Source organism: Cyphomyrmex costatus, unplaced genomic scaffold (genome assembly GCF_001594065.2).
Source record: "Cyphomyrmex costatus isolate MS0001 unplaced genomic scaffold, Ccosl1.0 scaffold112, whole genome shotgun sequence".
NCBI lineage: Eukaryota > Metazoa > Arthropoda > Insecta > Hymenoptera > Formicidae > Cyphomyrmex > Cyphomyrmex costatus.
In genome coordinates this window covers 2,550,282-2,566,582 of record NW_017275086.1, presented here as the reverse complement: position 1 = coordinate 2,566,582, position 16,301 = coordinate 2,550,282, and the positions used below count along the sequence as shown (strand labels likewise).

General features: G+C 33.7%; 2 protein-coding genes across 2 annotated transcripts; both read right to left on the bottom strand.

The window, feature by feature from the left end:
• Positions 1-2,791: 2,791 nt before the first annotated feature.
• On the bottom strand, positions 2,792-6,878 carry RnrS (ribonucleoside-diphosphate reductase subunit M2). Its single transcript, XM_018543506.1, has 6 exons — positions 6,668-6,878; positions 4,641-4,826; positions 4,235-4,476; positions 3,445-3,673; positions 3,149-3,367; positions 2,792-3,007 (listed from the first exon to the last, which is right to left on the bottom strand). The coding sequence occupies exons 1-6, from the start codon at positions 6,728-6,730 to the stop codon at positions 2,840-2,842; spliced, it is 1,107 nt and encodes a 368-aa protein (XP_018399008.1). The 5' UTR covers positions 6,731-6,878; the 3' UTR covers positions 2,792-2,839.
• Positions 6,879-10,119: 3,241 nt separating this feature from the next.
• On the bottom strand, positions 10,120-13,335 carry eIF5 (eukaryotic translation initiation factor 5). Its single transcript, XM_018543773.1, has 4 exons — positions 13,254-13,335; positions 11,509-13,025; positions 11,185-11,370; positions 10,120-10,825 (listed from the first exon to the last, which is right to left on the bottom strand). Exons 2-4 carry the CDS (start codon positions 12,580-12,582, stop codon positions 10,691-10,693), a joined length of 1,395 nt encoding a protein of 464 aa, XP_018399275.1. The 5' UTR covers positions 12,583-13,025; positions 13,254-13,335; the 3' UTR covers positions 10,120-10,690.
• Between the last annotated feature and the right edge of the window lie 2,966 nt (positions 13,336-16,301).

The window sequence follows — 16,301 nt, the reverse complement described above, 5'->3', positions numbered from 1 at the left end:
ACCACTCCACACTCCACTTGACGGCACGCCTTCTTCTCAATGAGTCAACGCTGGTCAACACGCGTTGTGTCAATCAGCTGATCGCGAGATTTACCCCTACTCTGTCTAGTATAGACATGTCATTGAGCAAAAATATTGACTAAGTGAAAAAAAAATATATATATATTCCGATATTTTAAAACTATCTACTCTATATTATAGTATAAATATAAAGAGGGAAACGTAAATTAACGAACAATTCAATTTAAACAAATCATATAAACATATCTAAAACGAATGTTTCGACTCCGATCGGGTGTCATTTTCAATGTTACATAAAACGTATGAAGTATTATAAATTAAAATATATTATATACATTCTCTTGATTAAGTAAAAAAATATTCTCAATTCTATACCCTTTAATGTTGGTGTCGTAAGCATAATTAATCCTTGTCAATAATAAAAGAAAAAGAAGTAATCGAATGTGAGAAGAATAATCGACTGTGAGTGGTCAATTTCTTACGACTTAAAACTTAAAACTTAGGTAATGGCTTATTGTAGAAGGTCTATAACATGGATGCCATTAAGGTAATCGTACTGCACTATAGAAAATATAAATCTGAAAACTCATCGAGTTCTAATGATGAATGGCATTTGAACCACGCGCGGGGCGATGAGGTGAGGGGGACAACATTAAGATACAACATTTTGGAATAAAAATTAATTTATAAAACTTGCAATTGCTAGTATGTGTAAAAGTGATCTAAAATATACAATATTTTAAAAACAATGCAATTGCTTTTTTGTCTTAATCTTTTACATGTCATTCGACGAAATTTATGCGGGTGTCTGAACTTCCATGAACAGTAGTGTATGTACAATGCAGAAAAATATTCTAGTGCTAATAGCGTTTTCTCTTGGCTGCACCAATGCAACACTCAGACAGTAAGTCTGTTCTTTATTGCTGAACTTTTGCACTAGTTCATCTTTCTCTCCAGGAGAAGGGAAAAGGAAAAAAGATGAACTGGTGCAATCACCCTACACTGGTGCAGCCAAGAGAAAACGCTATCAGAGAGGACGCAATTTTTAGTAACGATTATCTTCACAAAGAATATTTTCTTGATAATACAATTTAAAATACAATTAGGTATTATTTACTTGAAACAAGTAATATTTATGTAACAATTTTCTGTATGTACATGCGTACGCTTTAAAACGAACTAAACTGAGTTTTCGAAGAGTTCTTCATCATTTCTCAATTTTCAAGATATTATTTTTAAAGCGCCGAATATCCGCGAACATCTAGTGACTATATTGGTTCCGGTGACGTGAACGTGTTGGAGCGTGCGCCGCGGACAAACCTTATATCTACCGTAATGTTTATGGGATTATGGGCCTTCTACAATAAGCCATAAGTCATAAATCGGAAGTAAGAAATTAAAAATTGACGACTGTGATTGGTCCATTTCTAGCTTATGACTTATGATTTGTGACTTACGGCTTATTGTAGAAGGCCTATTATCCTAAGCTCCTTATGATCCTTGCAACAGCCAATCAGAAGCGTTCTAATACACATTGATATTTCTAATCGGTTATCATAAGAATTGTAAGAGCTTACGATGAACAATACAATAGATATAGATGGGCCTTTGCCGATTACGACTCACCGATAGCGGTTAAGCAAAGACTTCCAATTACAGACTAAAAACTCATTATAAACCCGCCATAAGTGCTATTTCCAAAATATGACAAAATCGTCTTTAGGATCCCCTTAAGATTAAATTTAAAAGGATTATTAATATTTCAGATGGATTGCGTTAAAAGTCTGATAATAAGGCACACATATGCAATTATAATTTTGAAATAAATTAATTTAAAGAATATATTATAGTTCAACATTTCTTTGACCGTATTGGTACTTCTTGAATATAAATATAAAAACAATATATAATATAAAGTAAGAAATGAATTAGAGATGTCACTACTATCAAATTTGAAATTAAAAATGTCCATACTATCGATATCAAAAGTTCAGCTAGTCACTCCTACCAGAGAGAAATCTGAGGGGCCATGCCAGCCTTTTTCCTGTTACCACTGAAATTGCTCGTACACTACCCACCAGTACATCCATTTTTGGTTTAGAAACTACATGGCATATGCATTTTGTGACTTATCTTTGTTGATAAAATCATAGAAAATGTCAAAAATGGATATAGTGGTACATCTACACATTATAGATGTAAAAATAGTAACAGGAAAAAGGCCAGCATGGTCTCTCTCAGGTTTCTCTCTGCTCCAGCACACGGACTTAGGAATATAGGGACAGAGCATATATAAAGGGGTGAAGTGGTAGGAGGGCTGCCATGTTGGTTTCAAAGATCGTACATATATAACATATAATACGTGTACGTGTTGTGATATAAAACTAGAAAAGATTAGAGAATTAATAAAATGGTCTATTAATAAAATGGTCGGAGTGAATTCCAATCGGAATTGTTCGCTTTTCTATAAAACACAATAGAAACTTAGGGAAGAACTGCATAATTTCAATTAGAATTTATGTAAAGTTATTGAAAACCAAAATGATGGAAAACGGTTCACTCCGCACGCCTGAGTTTCCATCCTCTTTCGCCTAAACTAGGCCTTTAGACTTCTATTCCTAAGTCCGTGCTCTAGCATCGCTTTACAATACACTGTTTTGCTGTGCAAACATTTTTTGTCTTTTAAATATTTGTCAGATTTTTTTAAAGTTCATTATTACTATAAAGTTATTTCAAAGTCACGGAATTAACATCCTTTTTTTTTGTCCTCGAGAACTATATACAATATTTTTTGTTTATACTATTCAAACCTTTTATATTAGAAATGTGCATTAAACACCACATTTGATATGTTACTCGTTTTTTGAGATTCTTCTTCCACAACTCCAAACTTCTTGTACTCGCCCACTTTTTTCTCGAAGAAATTTGTCTTGCCCTCCAGAGAGATAAAATTCATAAACGAGAACGGATTCTCCGAATTGTAAACCTAAATTTATCATAATATTCTTAGTAAATAAAATTAAAATAAGATTTAAAATTTTATTACAAATTATTAGTATCTTTCAGTATTATTATTGTGTACAAAACATTAAAAAATAAAAAAATCAAATCGAACTTTATATATTACCTTTTCAAATCCTAATGCAACGAACAATCTGTCCGCGACAAATTCGATGTAATTACACATAAGTGTGCAATTCATACCTATTAATTCGACAGGTAATGCCTGTGTTAAAAATTCTTTTTCAATTTCCACGGCATCCATTATAATCGATTTCACATGCTCAAATGATGGCTTTTGTATGATATGTTTAAACATTAAACAGGCGAAATCACAATGTAATCCCTATAAAGAAAACGATAAGTACAAAACAATTTATTTAATTGAATAACCTATAGATATAAAAAAAATAATTTACTGACTTCATCTCGCGAGATAAGTTCATTGCTGAAGGTGAGACCTGGCATAATTCCTCGTTTTTTCAGCCAAAATATAGCTGCAAAACTACCGCTGAAGAAAATACCTTCGACAGCCGCAAACGCGACTACACGTTCAGGAAATGTAGCACTCTCATGATTGATCCAGTTTAATGCCCAATTAGCTTTTTTTCCCACACAAGGAAGTGTCTCAAGCGCATTAAATAAGAAATTTCTGGAAATAAGATTTAATAATGTAAAAAATTTCAATAATATAATATACTTAAAACAAATATAAATTCAGTATAAATAAAATAATGCGTTAGATGAAGTACATAAAACGGCCGCGTTACTGCCATGATTGCCATAGTAATTATTACATATAATATATAAACAAGGCTGAGCGTGTGTCTAAATTACTTTTACTTAAAAAACGGTATTTGTAAGATAATTACATATTCTGAATTTGGTATTTCAGTAGAGCACAAGAAAATATTTTGTGTTTTATATTTCATAAAAGTATATAAAAGTATCTTATATTGTTTGTATTTCGGTATTAATAACAAAAGAGTAACAGTATTTTATATTCCAAATACTTAAGAATGACAATTAATCTTATTATTTGAATTACAAAATATATAAAATTTTCAATTTTGTAATTTTAAATACAAAATACGTACTTTTATTTACATTGCTAGAATATAAAATACACTAGAGTATTGCAAAAACTGTTTTATAAAAGTATTTCAAATACATGCCCACTTTTATATGTAAATGTAGATAAATGTATTCTTACTTTTCTTTTGGATCAGAAATATACGTTTCAATGAGCAAAGAATACATCTCAGAATGGATGTTTTCTATTGCAATTTGAAAGCCATAAAAACAACGTGCTTCGGTAATTTTTACCTCTTGACTGAATCTCTCAATCAGATTCTCATTAACAATACCATCGGATGCGGCAAAGAATGCTAAGACATGAGAAATAAAGTATTTCTCGTCAGAACTTAGCTTTTCATCCCAATCCTTCTTGTCATCCTGTAGAAATTACAAGAATTCATATATTGTTAGGAATATAAAATATTTATTAAAGTCTATTCATATTTTTAAATTTGTTGATTATTGAGCTATTCAATTTTCAAGCTATATATTTCTATTTCCAAAAAAAATATGTTGTGAAAGCAAGGTTTAAAAGCTTATACCTTGTGAAGATTTACTTCTTCTACTGTCCAAAAAGAGGCTACAGCCTTTTTATACATGTTCCAGATGTCAGGATATTGAATAGGAAACATTACAAAACGATTTGGACCTTCTTGGAGAAGTGGCTCCAGTTCTGGATTGAAGTCCTCCTTTAGTTGTATCTTTCGTACAGCCTTTGTCTTGGCAAGCTACAAATATGTTTTTATTATAAACCGGCATGTTTTCCAATATACATAATAAATACTGAAAATCTATATAATTCGGTTTAAATATACTATAGATTTTCAGTTACTGACAGTATATAGTAGTATTTATTTACACTTCAGCTTTACATACTGACAGTATATATTGACCTAAATATTATAGGTTAATTGATAAAATTTTAATATAAAATAAAAATCAAGAAATATATATATATACTTATATATTACTATATTATTATATATATATATTAAAATTAAATCATCACTAAGAAACATTATCACATTCTATAAATTACTTTATTAATTCAATTGCGAATGTACTATAAACTAATATGTTATAATTAAAAAATTCTTTTCCATTATTGAATCTAACATAAAGAAAAATTGATATAGACAACAAGATTGCATAATTTCATGCAAAAAATAGAAAACACTTCAGAGTAAACACTATTCCGATATAAAATATTCTTAATATAAAAATAGCAACAAAATAATAAATAAAATTCTCTCTGGCAATATTTTATATATACTAGGAAATATTTTAATTAAATTATTCAAACATGTTTGTTTCGAGCTAGATATTAAGTGGGTATCTAAATTTTAAATTGCGTATCTAATTTGTAAAACAAACAAATCCAAGTACGTGAATTAATTTCGATGAAAAGAAAATCCTAAAATTCAGAGAATAGAAAAAAAAAGGAAAAATTTTGAAGATATTTTCGCAGTTAAAATATTAAAAAAGAAATAGATACGTGACTGTGAAATAAAATATATACAGGATGTGTTCATTGAGAATTCATTTTAATAACACAGACCATACTTATACATATCTAAGTTTTTCATGTATAAAATCGTAATTCTCAAAAAATAATCCTATCGTAATATATATACATAGACACACATACAGAAAAAAAAATTATGTTAAATCAACAGCATTATTTTAATTGAAAATAATTTTGTTAATTCACAACATTATTAATGAAACAAATATGTGATGCTCCTGTTTTAATAAAATTTTATTTGGTTCATTGACATTAGCTGTTATTAAATTAACATTACTATTTCCAATTATAATAAAATAATGATGATATTAAAATATCATTTTTTAGACAAAGAGAGAGAGAAAGAGAGAGCGTGTGTGTGTGTGTGCGCGCGCGCGCGCATGCAAGGTGTTTCAGGATTTCACGGACAAACTATAGGAACATATTCTATGGACATAAAAAATGTTATATAAAGTTTGGCTAGAAATGTTTTATTATACAAAGTTATAAATGAATATGTATATTAAAACAGAACATGAAATAGAAAACAACGAACTTTGCATTGCATAGAAAATATACTTTTCGGGTAGGGAAAAGTCGAACGTGTTTATTTCGTATGTTTCATATGTATTCACATCATATTTACTATTTTTAAACGATTCAGTATCATTTTAACCTGCGCGTAATTTGTTTATAACTTTGTAATAACTGCATTTTTAACCAAACTTCGTATAAGATTTTTTCTTATCTGTTAAATTCTGGAATAGCCTGTATAATTGACTAATACATGGAAGTGAAACCACTAATCTAAATTGCCGTAAATATCCATGTATAAATTATTTTACTTCAATTATCAGCAGGAATTTATTCACTTATCTACCGCCACATTTACGTTCCATTTCAAAGAAACGCGGACGCATGTGTGCGTAAGAAGCAAAAAAGGATCCTACAACTCGGTGAATTTTTCCATTCGCGCTATTTGGCAATAATGAAGATGCGTATCAAAACCAGTAACAAGATTTTCGAGCTAGAAGAGTAGGAACAGAAAAAGACGAGCGGACTTACGTGTAACACGTCCTCCGGGTGCTTACAGCGGACGTTTTCTTTTGTTGATTCTTGCAATGCCATCGTTAATCAAGAGGTCTGTTTCTTTCTGTGGCTGAACTAGTGTATACTTTTAGAACTTAAAGTGAGATAGGTATATGTTCGATATTTGTAGGAAGCGAAGATTCGGATTCCAATGCACAGAAACCACGATAACTCGGTTACCGTTCTGCCGAACGAAGCGGGAAACACTGGCACTTTACGCGGGTAAAATCAGGGAGGATAAAAAAATAAACTCCTATCTTGGAAGAGGGGGCGACAGATTCCCTAGCGCCACCTGGCTCTGTGGCACCAAAATTGGAACTAAAAAGGCTCACCTGACCAGTAGTGGGGATATTCAAACCTATACGCGCATATCCATATGAACATAACCCGGTTCTAAGTTCCTGAGCGATGTGTTAACTAATGTTATTAACATTATTTAAGTTTGCATTATTTAAGATAGAGATATATACTGATTGCATTATTTTAGACGGAGAAATAGTATATTTCTCTATCTTAAATAATGCAAACTTAAATAATGTTAATAACATTAGTTAACACATGTTGCTCTGAAACTCTCTTAACACAATTTGTATCTGTATTAATAAAGGTGTTGACTAATATTATTAAAAATTCTTCTATTTTTATTAATATTTATTTAATAAATATATATATGTTTTATACATTTTTTAAATATTACTATAAAAGTTACAATTATTTTTCGCTATTTTTTTTTTTAATTAAAAATATGCAACACATTTTCCCGTCCCACTTTACAGACTGCGGACTGTCGGATATACAAATATCGAATACCCGGTGTGGTTAAAAAATGTGATACATATTGTATGATACGATATAATAAATGTAACAGGTATAAATACAAAGAAAAAGAAGAGAGAGGGAGAGGGAGAGAGAATAAAATACAAAGAATATATAAAGATAAGATTCTTTCGTTTCAAAAACGGATCGAATAAGCCCAATTTCATCGATTTTTGAACTGCGAGGCAGCTATTCTGTATAATTACTAACCATAGGAATATATACAAAAAAAGATAAAAAATAAATTGTAAGTAAATATAAGAAAAACTTACCGCTATATATATTTCTCAGTGCTTCACAAACCTTGTAGATGATTACCTTCAGAGATATTTGGGCAAACAATCACGATTTACAACAATTCACAATGATTAAACACGTGTAAACACGGTTACGTGAGAAACAGTGAGAAATTCGAAATGATTCGAGAAGCCAAATTACACTTCGTAAGCGTTCGTTGATGTTCGTAAACATTCGTCGACAACGGCCGACAACAACAACCCATAGCGGGGAGAACACGGTGCTGCCGCCTGACTCTGTGGCACCAAAATTGGTACTACACCAACTTCCGTCGTCCCCAAAATATATTGGAGTTTGTCCCCCTTGCTCGCGACTCGCGATTGGCTTCCCGTGCCGGCGTTTCGCGCCCAAACCACCACCCACCAATCAACTGATCGGGCCTTGCCGCCAATTCAGCTGATTCTAACATTGCCCGTCCTTTTCCCTCTTCTAACGCATTTCTCGGCCGAAAATATTTCCAGATGAGTTTCTCGCGGTCGGTTAGCATGATAAGAAGTGTATACAGAATGGTTTGGCGAACAGTATCTCTCGTGCGACTCTCGGTCTCGATGATGATGGTGGTTTCTCGCGCGTTTTAACGAGACTGCGCAATGAGCATTGCGGATGAATCATCGAGAAGGGAAGGGAGACGATTCTTGTGATAACTCTCTCTACAGAATGCAAGTTATATAGCCGTAAATTATTTGGATAAGTATTAACTTGCTAGACAAATAAAAATGGTCTTTTTTCTTTTTTTTTTCTAGTTATATGGCTTCGTCTTTATATCGTATATAAAAATCTATAATATATATGAGGCCTTGTGCATAAATATTAAATATAAATAAATAATATTATAAATTATGTAATATTATTATATATTAATTATGTCTTATTTATAGAACGTTCCACGTCAACGGGGACAAAAGTGTCTGGGCAAAATTTGTTAAGTCAAAATAAGATGTTCAAGGGGTTAAAATTTTTATTTTTATATATAGTTTAAGGAAAAACGTGGCGTTTTAAAAAATTCAAAGCAGCTGCTCCAATATAAATATAAAAACTTATGGAAATTATTTGGTTTGTTTTCTGTTCCTGCACTAGACTAAACTAGAACTCTCTTTCTCGCTTTCGACAATATCAAACATATACCCCATATACCTATCTTACTTTAAGTTCTATCTAAAAGTGTACACTAGTTCAGCCACAGAAAACAGACCTTATTACTGGATCCGTCATTTCGAATTTTGAAAATATGACTACGGATTGTTCATGAGTGATTTGAAACTCACAAATATCGATTTTCATGAAAATTGTATGAATTTTGGACCTCATTAATGAAATAAATGTTTTCAATAATTTCTATAAGTTTTTTTATTCATTCTAACTGCCATATTGGAGCAGCCGCTTTGAATTTTAAAAAATGCCACGTTTTTCCTTAAACTACATACAAGAACGAAAATTTTAAGCCCTTGAATGTCTTATTTTGATTTCACAAATTTTGCCCAGAAATTTTGCTCGTCTCCGTTGACGTGGAACGTCGCTTGTATATTTTTATTATATTATTTATTTATTATTATTATATATTATAATAAATATTAGAGAAATAAAAAATTAGAAATAGATTACGTATATGTCACATCTCAAATATAGATATGACATATGATGTATATTTATAATATAATATTGTTTTATCTTATTTCCATTGTGCATTTAATGTATTATACATTTTTAATTTATTTTCATTTAATATTTAAAATTTATTGTAATAATTTTTTCATGCGTAAAGCTCAATGCATACTACAGTAGGTATTTTCGTAAGCAATATTTTCCAAAAATAAGATCCTTAGATTGATAACAATAAAATTAAATCAATTAAAGTGTCTAAAATGTTTTCAATTAAATATTTGTTAAAAATGATCATGGAAGAGATAGTTAATATTACCAGAAACTTTCAAAAATTTTGTTTTATTCACTTGATGACTCTTCTGATGCAACTGTTTCTCAAATATTAAATAAGGATAAATAATGCTTGCAAGCGCGTGAGCGCCAAATGGGATACACGCCAAAGATTATTAAACAGCAGCTCATACTTTTACAATGAGTACGTTCTGTAATCTTATCGAAATATTTCTTTTTCTATCTTATTTTAAAAAGAAAAACGAACTTATATATACATAAAAGTGGATATGCTCAGTAATTCGTTACCAAAATCATTACATTTGATTAATCAATAAAAATTTAAATTGTTTATCGATCCTTATTAACATTAAATTATCACTACACTTGTAATTTATTTTTCTGTTAATTATTATATAAAGAGTGGAGACATTAGGTGATCATTGCAATAAACCATATTTATTTGAATAATAATTAGAATAATACAATAAAGAACGTTTTTAGCAGGCCAATTTCTCGGTAATGCTCATGAATGCTTTATGAATGTTTTCTTTATTTGGAAGGGATGCATTTCAAGATATACGCGCACCATTAAAATGTTTTTCCACAACAATCAATCAATATTAAAGAAATAACGATCTTTCAATAAATGCGTGTCTGCGTCGATAAAACAATTAAAAGTATTGCGAATATACTGTACATAGATAATAACGCTAAACTCTTAGGAACGATTAAAATTTCTTTTTCTTTCTTTTTTTCCTTTTCTTCATTCATGTAAATAGCATTGTTTAATTGTCTCGCTCTCAGTCTAAAACAACGAAAATCCTATATCTATTTGCGTATAACTTGAGATTGCATTTGCACAATTCTGTTCAAGAGGAGAAAATGGTTATTCATTTCAGATATTTTACGGCTCGGACCAGTGTTCCTTGTCATCCGTTGCGCTTGTGTGTGTGTGTGTGTGTATATATGTTGGGTGTACGATACGTGTAATACAGTGTGTATGTGTATGCTTTAAATGGCATCAATATCGAAGTCATCCTCGGAATCATTGTTGGCGGCAGCGACGGTCTTAGCGGAGGCAGGTTTCGGTGTGGCCGGTGGCTGTTGTTTTAGAGATTCCTGCTTGGCTCTATCGTCGTATTCAATCTAAAATGAAAAATTCGAAATGTCAGATATATATCTTTTTATATTATAAAGCTATATAAAAGAAAACATACATATATATATGAAAATAGTTTATGAAGCATAAATAGCGCAGAAAAATTTTCAAAAAATTTTATAGGGCGTTAAATTTAATGATGATTACTTTGAAGAAAATATTTCAAACCGAACTATTTTATTTCCAGAGTTAAAAGTTTTAAAAAGAAAAAAAAAACAAAAGTAAAAAAAGCTTCTATTGTATATTTAATTATAAATTAATAAAAGAATTATGGACAAAATAATTAAAAAATTGCATTAAAATATTAATGATTCTCTTAAAAGTATTTATGAACGATGAGTTTCACCTCCACGTCATCGTCTTCTTCCTCGGATTCAGACTCCTCTTCTTCTGCAACTTTTAACCATGTTAAAAATGGTGCAGCTCTATCATGAATCTCCTGCGACAGATCTTTTGAGACATATTTCTTGCTGACTTTGTTTGACCATTCATCAAATGCCTTTTCTTCCAAAATATCAGCATCGTAAAATAACTGTACATAAATATTTTAGCTAATTGATAATTTGATAGTAATATCTAATAATTACGGTATAAATTAATACTTTTTAATTTCTCTAATAAAATTTCTTAAAATATTTCTTAAAGAGATCCCAAAAATTTATTTCTTTACCTTGAGGATTCCGGGAACCTTCGGCATCAATGCATCCTTATGCAGCGCGATCACTTGTTCGATTCCTCTGATCAAATATTTCTGTGCTTTAATGTCATCATGAGTGAAGCGCAGCAGTAGCACCCGATATTTCTTCGCCTGTGCAGCGATTCCTTGATCAAATAACAGCTCAGCAAGAATCAACGGCGCCTTGGTCTTAATCTCGAGACGCTCTGCTTCGGCTACGAGCTCCTTATGATTGTTGTCGAGTTGGCCAGCATCGCGACGACATTTGACCAGTTTGTAGAACATGTCCATACGCTCTTTTTCGCTCTTATCAAGGTCATCACTGATGGTCATACCCTTAGCACCATCTGTCAGGTCTTGAAGACGAGCCCTGACTGCTTCCTCAGACACATCCACCGCCCATTTATCGTCATCTCCGTCGTCATTGATCGTTCTTTCTGGCGGTGGTTCCACCACGACGTCTCCAGAGTTGTTAACGTCATTTTCTGGCGAACCAGATCGATCATTGCCGTTAGTGGTGGCAGTGGTGGTGGCGACTGTAGTCGCGGTGTCACCATTAGCGCGTTTCGAGCGTTTGCCGCGTTTACCCTCTGTCAAAGAACTGCCCTGTACTGCTGGATTCAAGCTCGGCGGATTTTTCAAAATGTATGTGTTCAACTTGTGATTACTCTCAAGAAGACCATGATGTCCACATGCTTTGCAACCCTGTGAAATCGTGCCCTTCTTCGAACTGACCATTAATTCGGTTTCCGGGTTATCGCAGGCCGGGCAAAGAACATATTTTCGGATGAAACCATCCAGCAGATCTTGTAGCTTTGTCGCATCGTGCGAGCCGTTGACAATGAAGCGTTCGTTCTTGAAGTCAAACTGTGTCTGAGCGCCCAACTCGCAACCGAAATACTTGGTCGGATATGTAGCAGGACGACCGATCGCTTTCGCCACATCCACCATATTGACGATCACTGTCTTAATACCATTTCCCTTGCCTTCCACTTTCGCCTGGATCCGCGGCATCTTATAACGATAAAAAGCATCGCTGACATTGCGATTGACGTTTAAGCTCCCCATGATGATCGATGTTTCCGCCTTCTTTTGCTCTTAACAAACTTTATTTCTCCGATCGACAATGATCTCTGATGAGACGTCGTTGTGAAAGTATTAATGAATCTGAACGAAAAAAATCGACTCTTGAGCAGCTCGTGAAGTGATGTCAGATCTGTTCTATTCAATCTTTTTTTCTCTTCTTTCTCAGGTGGGTAACGTCTTCGTCCTGGTTCTTCTAGATCCCCTCTGTCGCACGTTTCCAGCCAGCAGCAGTTTGATAACCAGCGGTGGCCAGTAGCAGGCGATTGCTACCTGCTCGTGGTAGCTCGTAACAGCAGCGTGTCGAGTCAGGGTGGTTCTTCCTCTTCTCAGGATTGTAGTTCTTATTAGCGGTAAGGCGTGCCGCGCCGCTACCCGCTGACGCCAGTCACGTTTCTCTGAATGGCTGTAGCTTCCGATGCCTATTACTGTAAAAAGAAAAAACTTTGCCTTTAGTATCATAGTGCCATTAATAATTGATTTTAATTACTAAAATTAGAAGCAATTATTAAACATTATAAATGTAATTTTTCCAACATTTCTAAGTGTTTATTAGCGTTCTAGATTTGAGCAGAAATTACAGCGTATTTAAAAAAATTGTATTAATTTTCTCAACAAAATAAAAAAATTGACACTAACCAGACTGACTCACAAACCTGGAAAATTTTGAGGTCCTGTGCTTAGGCAGGACCAGGTGAAGATTTAGGAATCGTTGGGTGGTATCTTGATGCCTCGGGTGTTGCCTCGGTTTGGCGGTGGCGGGCGGGGTAGGGGGGTAGTCCTCAATGATCATACACGCTGCCTGTCCGTTGCTGGTCGCCTTAAGAAAGCCTGGCAATCTGTGGTACCAGGTTGGTAATGATGTCGACGTTAACTCGCCGGTTAACTCGTCGCACGAAAACAAACGGTCGTGGGTAGTGATGGTGTTGCCGTTTGATGATCGCCAGTCGGATAATAATGTTCTACTATCGCCGCCGCCTTTCCTACACGCCGATCCTTTCCCTCTGGATGATATCCTGGATGTTTCTGTGAAAAGACCAAAACAATCTTGAAGATGTCCTAATTAGTTTCTTTTATTTTCGATTTTCGTTAGATTACAACTTCCGTTTATAAATTATAATTTTTACATTTCTAATTCTAATATTTTTGAATAAATTATTACTAAAATAAATTAAAGATATTTTTCTATATATTTGGGGTTTTATATTTAAAGAAAGTCAAACAAAATTAGAATTTAGTAATTTTTTTGTTTTAAATTTAAGGAATTTAAAAATTAAAGGACTCTTACTTGAAGTGTTATTTCAAATTTATTTAAATATATAAGAAAATTGAATATTAAATTTTTTAAAGAAAAAAATATAATTTTTTAATTTGAAAGGTTATTTAAAGTTTGAAAGTAAGACGTTTATATTTGTTTAGAATACATCTACCCAACTTCAATAATAAAATATTATTTTTATTTTTCCCTTTAACCTGAATCTGGTTGGGATCATTTCAATTGCAGGATTGTGCATGTATTCCGGATGCGAAGGAAGATGGGCAAATCTTGCGGGCTGCTCTTATCCATGCGAGTTAGTGGTCTGCTAAAAGCATTCACGAGAGATGCAAAACCATGAGGATGAAATTTAGGATAATTTTCAGACATGGACGATCATCGGACCGGTGTATGTTTCATCTGGCTGGAATGCTAACGATCATTCGGATGATTTTCGTGCGGGATAAACCGTATTAGGAACATGATAGCGATGATCGCTAGATCGGACTGAACATCCTTGAAGTTGCGGAAATGAAAATTGCAATGAACAGATTTAATCTATTTCGATAATCGAACAAATGCAGTCGCAATAAATGAACATTCGCTCGAAGTATGATGCGACACGGAAGTATACATAATAAATGAAGGGATAAGCTAGATAGATATAGATATCTATACCAATCTATGGGTAAGCTACTGTCATAAACATATGTTTGCGACGTAACTCGACTTCTCCAGACTTATTTGAATGTTGCTCATTCGATCGTTTGATTCCGTTTATGTTTTCTAAATGATGGCATTTGCCACAATAAGATAATTAATTTTTCATAATAATAAAATGTTCGTAGGCGCGTGAGATTAGAACGAAGAATTGTTTTTTTATTCACGTATAATTATTACGTGAGATTGTTCAAAAGTTTGTATACAGATTTACACAAGGAATTTACACTGTTGTTACAAATAATCAAATTAATGTCGCTCTTGTAATACTATAAAGAACAGTACTTCTCAAGGGACATTACGTCTATCGATTTAGTACCCGCGCGAGATATCTGAGAGTGCGATTTGCAAGGACTCGTATTTCAATCGTAGTAATGTAAGTAGTGTAATTCTGCACCCGATTGCAGCCGGTGCCTGTTGTTTACAATAACTGTGCGTTATTAATATTGATTCTTGCGCTCCATTTACCGTGCTATAAGCGGCGCATTCGTGGCTACTGTTAAGATACCTCAAGGCGAATCAAAGACGTAGCAATAAACTCTTAAGACAGGCTAAATTATGCTTTAACAAAGACACCAATTCTAAAGATGGACTACGAGAATCAATTGGAATAATATTTCGAACGTTGCTCTTGCGATTTAACGATAGAATTTTTTTTTTTTTTTTTTTTTTCAGAAAACGATACGTTTTACTCTTCAATTTGATTCACGCATGGAGCCGTAGAACTTTTGCCTTTCCATTCCCTAGAGATAGAATGCAGCAATAATCTAATGGCAAATCTCGGCGGTTAACCCAATTGTGAGGTAGTAATTGTTCAGGGGATCTAATTCTCTCGTGGAAGTGCGTGCACCGGAAACGGTTACCTGCTCGGTACAGACGCATAAGTCGTGATTTGCGACGGTGACGCGGCTGCTGTCGTTGATCGCCAGATGTACCCAGACTTGTTCCTCTTCTCCAACAGCACCCTCGTGAGCAGAGAGATACGTTGAAAAAGAACGAGGCTCGAAGACAGAAAAAGAGAAAGAGTGGAAAAAGTAGAGCAGGTCTGTCGCGTCGCTGAGAGAGAATCGATTCTCGCGCAGAGGGTAGTTCGCGAGAAAGAGAGAGGAGAGAGAGAGCTCAGGAAGTCGGCCTCTCGCTAGCGCAACTAGAGTAGTTACTCGTCTCTTCGTAGTCTGACGGCTCTCGGGACCTCGGGTCGGCCTACCCTGCGGCGCGCACGCGTCCTTTAGCCGCTGTATATTGATCGGACGCCGACGTCGCCGATCCGGATGCCGACGTCGTCTTTTCTAAGGAGAGAGAGCAGCCTTCGGGCAAGGTCACTCTACTCTATTCTACTCCCGAATAGCTATATAATCGCTCGCAATCGAGAACTCGTCTTTAACAAATTGTGGAATATTTGTGTGTGCATAAAATCACATTAAGCCCGTGATATAATTTATACCTATTAGACTAAAGTTGAAAGAAAATTTCTTTGCAGTTGATTGAGATTCTAGTCAGCGACCTACGAATAGGACGAAAGCTTTAAGAAGAAACCTCGTGAGATAGGTCGGGATGATTTGACCCAGGTTCAGGACGCATCATGGATTGGGTATTCGGTTCTCTGTTTACTGTATTAATTATATATCATATATCAGGTGTCTGATTAAATGAAGTAATAATCATGTTTCTCCGCATGGAAATCAGTGAATAATTAATTTGACGAATAATTTAACCCTTCACCAGCTAA